This window comes from Pituophis catenifer, unplaced genomic scaffold (genome assembly GCF_029215685.1).
Source record: "Pituophis catenifer annectens isolate HBS135680 unplaced genomic scaffold, rPitCat1.0.hap2 SCAF_10, whole genome shotgun sequence".
NCBI classification, from domain to species: Eukaryota; Metazoa; Chordata; class Lepidosauria; order Squamata; family Colubridae; genus Pituophis; species Pituophis catenifer.
Genome location: NW_027256890.1, coordinates 18498783 through 18508725, shown reverse-complemented (window position 1 = coordinate 18508725; position 9943 = coordinate 18498783). Strand labels below are relative to the sequence as shown.

Sequence of the window (9943 nt, the reverse complement as noted above, 5' to 3'; positions counted from 1 at the left end):
ATGAGAAGAAAGAAGGAAGGATGATAGAAGGAAGGAACGAAGGAACGAAGGAAGGAAGGAACGAAGGAAGGAAAGGGATGGGAATGAGGAGAAGGAAGGAAGGGAGAGGAAAATGTGGCTTGTTTAATACTGGCTGAAACTATTGTATGAACTCAGGCCTTCCGATTGGAAAAAAAATGGTTCAGACCATTTCACACAATCACACAACCCGTGATCTGCTTCACCCATCATGGTTTATACCTCAGCAGAGAAAAACGTGGCCAGCTTTCACTTTCCACCCCTACCCACCCAACCCACCTGGAGAAAACCTCCATGGTCACCCAAGAGAAGAGATTTCCCCGTCTTTTAATTACAACCACACAAGAGCCAATAGTTTATCATGCAGAGTCACATTTATTAAGGGGCAAAGAATGAACATTGGGAATAAATCATGAGGTCTTCCAAGCAGTCCAAAGCAAGGGACATATTTTCTTTGACAAATAATTTCATGTGTCGGAGAGGACACGAGTTGTCCTTAGATGTTGGCTGAGCTTCTTTCCTTCAAACTTCGCATGAAGCTCTGGGCCGATCGATTTAGGAGGAGGCTAATTTGTGCTAATAGTTGTTGGAATCGCAGGAGAGCAACGGGGCAGAAAGAAGAGAGTCATAAAAGCCACAGGCAGCCCAGAAAAGGGCTCAGCCGGTTTTCTCAAATCCGTTTTTGGTCATGGAGAGTCCGGGTTAACTTAACAGGGGAGGTTGCAGATGCTACCTCGGCGGCCGAGAGAGCAGATGCTGCCACGGTGTCCGAGACGTCCCAGGCGGCCTCCGAAGTAACCGGCACCGAAGCTTCCGATACCTCCGGGGGCACATGGGGTTTGGCCTCCGACGGCGACGGGCTCACAGCTGGCGGAGAGGATGGGACCAGGGAGGGTGACCACAACTGCAGGTGGCTGGATGGTCACCTCCGATGCTGGGATCTGGTTGATGCAGGAGGGGACGACTCCGGCCAGGGTGCCCAGGCTTCTTGAGCTTTCAACCAAGGCGCCAGCTCCGTAGCCGTAGCCCAAACCGTGGCCATAACCCAAGCCGTAGCCCAAACCGTAGCCATGACCCAAACCCCAACCAAGACCTTTGGAACCAGCTGATCCGAAGCCAACAACTGGGGCAGAGGCGCAAGAGGGGACAGCACAAGAAGGTCCACAGTAAGCCATGGCTGGATGGATGAGCTGTTGGAAGAAGGAGAAGAAGAAGAAGCATGGGTTTTGTGATTCACACACAGCATGAGAAAAAACAAGAAGACTCTTCCTGGTATCATGGACAGGTGGCCTTCAACGTACAACCACAACTGATTCTGCCATAAATACATCTAGCTGCCAAGCACCCAAATATTGATCACATGACTTATGATGGTCATAAGTCTGAGGATCGGCCACAAGGCACTTTTTACAACAACATCGTCAGGAATCCTGCAACGAAGTTTAGTCTGCCGTTCGGTGGATCACAAAATGGACCTCTTTTATTGGACAGTGACTTCCCACCTTGATGGAAGACCCTAAGACGTCTGTTCCACAGTTGCACCAATCTGGAAGTTTTTGCTAATATTCAAATGAAATATACTCTGTTTCTCCCCAAATAAGGCATCCCCTGATAATAAGCCCAATCGGGGTTTTGAGCGCATGGCAATAAGGCCAAGCGCTTATTTCAGGGTTCAAAAAAAAATATAAGACAGGGTCTTATTTTTGGGGAAACACGGTAAGCAGGTGTATCAATCTGAGATCAAGCATGTTTTCTGAAGACTGCTTTAAGGTCAGAATGAAACATTTCACTAGGCTCTTCCTAAGAAGAGGCAGAATTGTTTCAAATCCTTCCTTCCTTCCTTCCTTCCTTCCTTCCTTCCTTCCTTCCTTCCTTCCTTCCTCCTCCCTCCCTCCTTTCCCTTCCCTTTCTCCTCCCTCCCTATTCTCTCCCTCCCTTCCTTATTCCCTCTCTCCTTCTCTCCTTTCCTCTCTTACTTCTCTTTCACCTCTATTCCTATTTCCTTCCTTCCTTCCTCACTCCTTTCCTTCCTTCTCTTTCTCTTCCATCCTTATTCTTTCCTTCCTTCTAATCTTCCTCCCTTCTCTCTCTCCTCCATTCCTATCCCCTTCTTCCTCCCTCCCTCCTTTCCCTTCCCTTCCCTTTCTCCTCCCTCCCTATTCCCTCCCTTCCTTCCTTATTCCCTCTCTCCTTCTCTCCTTTCCTCTCTTACTTCTCTTTCTCCTCTATCCCTCCTTCCTTCCTCACTCCTTTCCTTCCTTCTCTTTCTCTTCCATCCTTATTCCTTCCTTCCTTCTAATCCTCCCCTCCATTCTTATCCCCTTCCTTCCCTCTAATCTTCCTCCCTTCTCTCTCTCCTCCATTCCTATCCCTTCCTTCCTTCCTTCCTTCCTTCCTTCCTTCCTTCCTTCCTTCCTTCCTTCCTTCCTTCCTTCCCACCCCAATTCACAACACAAAGAGCCATAACAGCCTATGAAGGCATCTGAGATGCAAGGGACTTACCAGAGAGACTCTTAAAGAAGCAGTCAAGAGGAGGAGATGAAGCTGATGGAAGCTCTCAGCACGAGAAGCTCTTTTATACTGTTTTTCTGTCCCCACCGCTATCTTAGAGACGCCCCTTTTGGCTCCAGGGTTTCATTAACGAGATGTTTGTACACAGACTCATCTCTTTTACTCCAAATTACTTTAATAAGGTGAAATAAACTTATGAATTGAAGACTTGGCGTTTTGTCAGCCTCATGCGACACAGTTGTCATTCTGATCTTATCTTTGCTTCCTCTTTTCTTCTTTTGTTCTTTCCGCAGAGGTAAATGCACTTGATGTCTACTGATCACAAGCTGCATTCATACACCCTGTTTACAATTTCAAATGTCAAAATTTCATTCAATTATTCAATTGCTACTGACGTTTCTTCTTTCTCTTCCTGCCTGTTGCATCAGGAGCAGTTATTAAGAATCGTAGGGATATTATCGGAGGGCTATGAGATGTACTGAGTGTTACATATATTGACAGCAGCAAGGAGTATCTATGCTAAATACTGGAAAAATGTGAACACCCCACCAGAAGAGGTAGTAATCCAAAAAAGTTGGGACTGTGCCGAAATGGACAGATTAACGTTAAAAATGAAAGATAAAGAAGGCTCAGAATACTATCGGACGTGGAATAAATTTTATGAATGGCTAGTAATCAATAAAAATCTAAATAAACTATTGTAGGAAGAAATTTAGTTTAAGCTTTTTGGTGATATTATTATTACTGCTACTATAGTATTACTATTGTTATTAGTTTGAGTGTTAATATTTACTATTAACTTTCCTTTGGGTTTTTCTTACTTGTAAATGGTATAATCTGACAATGCACTGTTTTTCAAAAATGTTTATGAATAAAAATTATATATATATATATATATATATCAAGTGGTTTTCTATCGAGACACCTGGTCTACCCCAGGTGGATCTGTACAATTAACACAGGGGCCCCCCAAGGCTGTGTGCTCTCTCCAAGTCTCTTCTCTCTCTATACCGATGACTGCATCTCAAACGATCCATCTGTTAAACTACTGAAGTTTGCAGAGGATACAACAGTGATTGGTCTCGTTCGAGACAACGATGAATCTGCATACAGATGGAAGGTTGAACAATTAACCTCGTGGTGCAACTGGAACAATCTGGAACTGAACACACTCAAAACCGTAAAAATGGCGGTAGACTTTAGGAGAAACCCTTCCATACTTCCACCTATCACAATAATAGACAACACAGTATCAACAGTAGAGACCTTCAAATTTCTAGGTTCTATCGTATCTCAAGACCTAAAATGGACACCTAACATCAAAAACGTCCTCAAAAAAGCACAACAAAGAATGTTCTTTCTGCGCCAACTCAGAAAGTTCAAACTGCCCAAGGAGCTGCTGATAACAGTTCTACAGAGGAATCATTGAGTCTGTCATCTGCACCTCCATAACTGTCTGGTTTGGTTCTGCAACGCAACAAGACAGACACAGACTTCAGAGGATCATTAGAATGCAGAAAAAACAATGGCTACCAACCTGCCTTCCATGGAGGACCTGTCTACTGCACGAGTCAAAAAGAGGGCTGTGAAAATATTTACAGACCCCTCATATCTTGGACATAAATTGTTTCAACTTCTACCCTCAAAACGACACTATAGAGAACATCAGAACAACTAGACACAAGAACAGTTTTTTCCTGAATGCCATCATTTTGCTAAACAAATAATTCCCTCTACACTGTAAAACTATTCACTAAGACTGCATGACTGTTCCTATTAGTCTTCTCATTGTTCCTATCACTCATCTCCTCCCACTTATGACTGCATGACTGTAACTTTGATGCTTGTATCCTTACAATTGATATTGATTGTTTCCTGATTGCTTATTTGTACCCTATGACTATCATTAAGTGTTGTACCTTATGATTCTTGACGAATGTATCTTGTCTTTTTATGTACACTGAGAGCGTATACACCAAGACAAATTCCTTGTGTGTCCAATCACACTTGGCCAATAAAGAATTCTATTCTATTCTATTCTATTCTATTCTATTCTATTCTATTCTATTCTATTCTATTCTATTCTATTCTATTCTATTCTATTCTATTCTATGTGCTCTAGAACTCATAGATTTTTTCATAGAAAGCTTACTAAAGTTGGGTTGGTTGAAATGTTTGAGCTTTGGAATGAAGACCATCATGGAGAAGGTTGAACACTTGAGGTTCTGGAGCTGACGTTCTAATGGTGATGGGATCTTCAGGATGCTTTATCCTCCAGATGTTACCGCAGAGTAGATTCAACCCAGAGCAGGGGGTCTCAGGTCCAAAGTGAGTTTGGCTTGCTAGTTTTGAACAAGACCTTGGGAATGTTACTTTTCCCATTTTCCCATGTATTGGGTAGATTCAAGGATAGCTGCAGGGTGACAAGTTCTCCACCTTGAACTCAAAGTTATCTGTGAGTCTCTGTGCTGATTCAAGGAAAAGTTGCCATTTTTTGTTTTTTGAGGAGTTGCTACTGAGGACAACAATCCAGCTTTGATCTTCCTCTCCACCTGTGGGTGTTGCTCACTTCCACGATCAGATAAACAGAAACATTTGCCTTGAGGTCAACAAACTTGAAAGGGAGCGCAAAAGAAATAGTTTTATTTTATTTACGGTGACATGATTATTGTGCCTCACAATGGCGATATGACAGTTTGTGCTGAGTGAAGTCCTTTTTTTCCCCCTTTTAAATGCCGGAAAAGAAAATTGTTGGAAGCCAAATGAAGTTTTACGAGTCCCAACTTCCTGGGGACGCCATCCGAATCGTATAAAAGCCCTCTCTGCTCTCTGCAGTGCCATCAGCTTCTGGTTGACTCTCCTATCTTCACTACTTCACTCCGAAGCAGGTAAGACTCAGAGAGAATCCCTCCTGGTTGCGAGCAGATGAGATAGATCTTCAAGCCAGACTCTGAGATTCTGCGAGATTTGGACCTCATCAGAGGCTAGAATGCTTCTGAAAGCTTCTGCTTTCAGAATCAGCTTCTGGCGTTCTATTTGAAGGAGTAGGAAGGCTTCATTTTGAGTTTCAGAAGATAGAGGTCAGGGTTTGGAGAGAAAGGGAGAAAAAGAGAGTGTCAAAGGGAGGGAGAGAGAGGGGAGAGAGGTGGAGAGTGGGGAAGGAAGGGAGAGAGAGGGAGGGAGGGAGGAGGGGAGGGAGGGGGGTACAAAAGCAATTCAGTCTTTTTGAGATAGCTGAGGTAGATCTTCAAGCCAGAATCTGAGATTCTGCAAGATTTGGACCTCATCAGAGGCTAGAATGAGTTGAGTTGTGATGACTTCAACCATGCATTTATTTATTTATTTTTTGGCAGGGTTAAAGAAGCAGATTACCTCTGATTTCCTCTAGAACTTTTTTTCTTTTGACTTCTCACTGTAGTCAGAAGAAGTCATTTGGTCAAGGACCATCATGTTGGGTCCAAAGTGGGCTTCCAAAATGAGGAGAAGTTGAGGGAAGTCTTAAGTCTTTTCTTCGATTCTTTTTTTTCTTCTCCCTTTTAAATAAAAACAAGGGTTGGTTTTCCAGGCATCCCTTCCAAATTTCATGGCCCACCCTAGTGAATCTTCTCTGGGCTATTTTTATGTTGGAGAAGCCGAACTTGAGAAGATCAGTTAGCTCAACTCAGTTCTAGTTAAACTTGTTGAAGTATTTGCTGGTTGTAGGAAGAGATGGGAGATGGAATGGGGAAACTGAATGGAATGCAATTCTAATGATGTCTCTCCATTTTTTTTTAATACTAGACTCACTTCACAACTCACCACAATGGCCTACTGTGGACCTACTTGTGCTGTGCCTTCCTGTGCCTCTGCCCCAGTTGTTGGCTTTGGATCATGTGGTTCCAGAGGTCTTGGTTGGGGTCTGGGCTCCGGTCTGGGCTATGGCTATGGCTCTGGTTTGGGCTACGGCTACGGCTATGGCTTGGGCTACGGCTACCACCCTGGTGGATGGGCTGAATCTTCTAGAAGCCTGGGAACCCTGGCCGGAGTCATCCCTTCCTGCATCAACCAGATCCCAACATCAGAGGTGACCATCCAGCCTCCTTCTTCTGTGGTGACCATCCCTGGTGCCATCCTGTCCGCCAGCTGTGAACCCGTCGCTGTTGGAGGCAACACCCCATGTGCCGTTGGTGGTTCTGGGCTGAGAGGCAGCTGGGGCTATGGAGGTCTTGGCTTCAAGGGTTACGGAGGTCTTCTTGGGAAAAGGTACCCATGGAACCGTAGAGGAAGCATCTGTCTGAGCCGTCGTGGTAGCATCTGCCTGTAAATGGATGACATTGGCATCGAAGAACCCCCTTTGATACTACAATGGTTTTGGACTCACTCCTCTTGTTGGTTTCCCCCACCTTTGCTTTAAATTGCTCAGGTTCCCACCCCCTTTGCATATATATATATATATGTTTTCTCAGGTTTTCGCGGGTGTTTGTATGTAGGTCTTTGGTTATTCGGGTTTTCTCCCGCGTAAAATTGGAAGTGTCTTGGCGATGTTTCGACAAAGTCTCATTCGTCATCTTCAGGCTGGTGTTCTCGGCTTCGTGCTTCCAGGAGCACGAAGAAGCACGAAGCCGAGAACACCAGCCTGAAGATGACGAATGAGACTTCGTCGAAACGTCACCAAGACACTTCCAATTTTACGTGGGAGAAGACCCGAATAACCAAAGACCTACATATATATATATATATATATATATATATATATATATATATATATATATATATGTTATATATAAAACATACCTTCGCCAGCTCTTGTGTGTCTCTTAATGTAGCTTCTCTCTGTTTTCCAATAAAATGAAATGTGAATCATTTGAACCCACGTCTCTGTCTTCCTTTGATCTCCAGCCTCTGTAGCATGAGGTGCAGTGAATCAAAGCCATGTCTGCCTTCAGACAATCCAAAGAACCTAAGAAGAGCTCAGATGAACCAAGTCAAAATCCTTCTTAGTCCAACAGTTGGTTTCTGCCCGAGGTCAACCTTTATGGTACTTGCAAATTGATGTCACAGAATATAGAATAGAAGATAGAATAATAGAGTTGGAAGGGACTTTGGAGGTCTTCTAGTCCAACCCTCTGCTCGAGCAGGAGACCCTATATCATTACAGATAAATGGATGTCCAGTCTCTTTTTGAAAGCTTCCAGTGATGGAGTACCCACAATTTCTGAAGGCAAGCTGTTCCATTGGTTGTCTATGGAGATTCTCAGAGAGCTGAAGAAGCTTCTGGAATGGGAAGCGAAATGTCTTCAAAGAAAAACCAGAAGGTCCAGTTGCCTCTTGAAAAAGCACTTTTGAGAGTTGGAAGATACGTTTGAAAGGGAGATAGGGGCCTGGGCAGAAATTTTGTAAACTAGGCAGTGGAAAAGGGTAGAGGTGAGAGAAATATCTAGTCTCAACAGCCAAGAAGCAGATGCAGACAGAGATAAAGATCCAAGAGAGGAATTTGGGAGGCAAGTCAAAAAAAAGCATAGCAATTAAAGTATTGAAGCGGGCAAGAGATGATGGATAGATTATTTATCTTTTATGCTGTTGTTCGGATTTGCTTCTCCTCTCCTCTTTCCTTCTTTTCTTTTTTTAAGGTAGGTGACATGAATAGAAGTTAAGTAGGATAGAAAGAAAAAGTCTTTTAATAAAGGATGACATGATTAAAAATTAAAATAAGTGATAGAAATAAGAGAAGGGGGAATATTAGTGCATACACTTTTATATATTAAAATAAAAGTGCCATATTTTTTGGAGTATAAGACGCAGCTTAGATTTGGGGAGGAAAATAGGAGGGGAAAAAAATCTGCCTACCAGGTATTCATCTGGCTAGAGTCCTTACTCTGGTCAGCTTCAGCACATTAGTTTGCTGGTTTTTTATTCCTTTTTTGGGAATAAAAAAACAGCTTCTATGGCACAGCTGAGAGGAAGCAGCAATGAGAAAAGCAGGCAAAGCATGGGGGGAGATCGCTTCACTCAGCTAGCACCTAGTTAGGGCTGAAAAAAAAAAGCTTCTAAAGAACAGCTGAGAGTCGGAGCAAAGCATGGAGATTGCTTCACTCGCTAGTGCCTCACTAAAGCACAGCGGAGAGTCGAGGGAGCAGGCAAAGCTGGGAAGATAGCTTCACTTCCTAGCGCCTCGTTAGCGCCTCGTTAGGGCTGAAAAAAAGCTTCAAAAAAGCTACGTTCGGAGTATCAGACACACCCAAATTTTCAGCTTCTTTTGGGGGTGGGGGAAGGTGCATCTTATACTCTGAAAAATACGGTAAGAACAAGAGAAAACATAGAATAATTGAACACTGTTAAGATTGCAACTTAATGTGTATCATTATCAAAAATGTGTAAGTTGATTGAATGCAATAACTAGGATTAATTCTACTAGTTTTATTTTGTATTAGAATGTATGACACCCAGGTGCCACCCTGCCCACGCATTGATTTGATATGTTTGTAAAAATAAATAAATAAATAAATAAATAAATAAATAAATAAATAAATAAATAAATCTTGGAAAAAAATGAAAAGGCACTTTGGATTCCACTGAAGGCTCTCACCTGTAGGAAATTTCTCCTTAGTTCTAGGTTCCTTCTCTCCATGGTTAGTTTCCATCCATTATTTCTCCATCCGTTGTTAGTTTCCATCCGTTGTTTCTGCAGGTGTGTCCCTTTCATGCTGCCATAGTTCCTCATGTCTGAAGCTAACATTGAATTGTCAAGACTAATAGCTCATGGTAGCCTTCTCCTTCACCGTGGTATCTACTTCCCTTTTAAAGCAATTTAATGGCCCATCACCAGATTATACCATCTTCTCTGGTATAGTAGTAGTAGTAGGAGGAGGAGGAGGAGGAGGAAGAGGAGGAGGATTATGGGATCCTTGATGCTCTCTGAGCTTGGTTGCTATCCTACAGACGTTTCATTACCAAAGTAGGTAACATCAACAGTGCTTGTCTCATTATTGTCATCCATCCATCCATCCATTTATTCATTCATTCATTCATTCATTCATTCAATTACTCATTCAAAGGAACCACGACACCTGGCCTACACAGAAGGGCCGAAGGTCTCTTGTTTGAGAAGGGGTTGTTTGAGAAGGGGATTAGACTAGAAGACCTCCAAATGTCCCTTCCAACTCTCTTACTCTATTAACCTTCCTGGGAACTCCAGAACATTCCATGAACTCCAGAACCTTCTTCTGGACGCTGTTTATCCAGCTGTTCTAACAAAGCTTAGCTTCTTACACAAACGTAGCAGCTACATCATTCCTTGACTAAGCTAAGATATTGTGGAAATGTGGTTTCTCCACCAAGTGGATTCTTCCACCAGTAGCTTGGAGTAAGGAGAATTATTTTCTATTTTTAGTCTACACCTTGTGTGTTTTGAGTTACAATGTCCACAAGGAGGCAC

The 9943-nt window shown here is 43.0% G+C and overlaps 2 protein-coding genes across 2 annotated transcripts; one reads left to right on the top strand and one right to left on the bottom strand.

The window, feature by feature from the left end:
* Nucleotides 1-725: 725 nt before the first annotated feature.
* LOC139322020 (chorion class A protein L11-like) lies at nt 726-1193 on the bottom strand. Its single transcript, XM_070950991.1, has one exon. The coding sequence runs from the start codon at nt 1191-1193 to the stop codon at nt 726-728; it is 468 nt and encodes a 155-aa protein (XP_070807092.1).
* A 5138-nt stretch (nt 1194-6331) lies between these two features.
* LOC139322373 (shematrin-like protein 1) lies at nt 6332-6832 on the top strand. Its single transcript, XM_070951473.1, has one exon. It carries the CDS (start codon nt 6332-6334, stop codon nt 6830-6832), a length of 501 nt encoding a protein of 166 aa, XP_070807574.1.
* Nucleotides 6833-9943: the final 3111 nt, after the last annotated feature.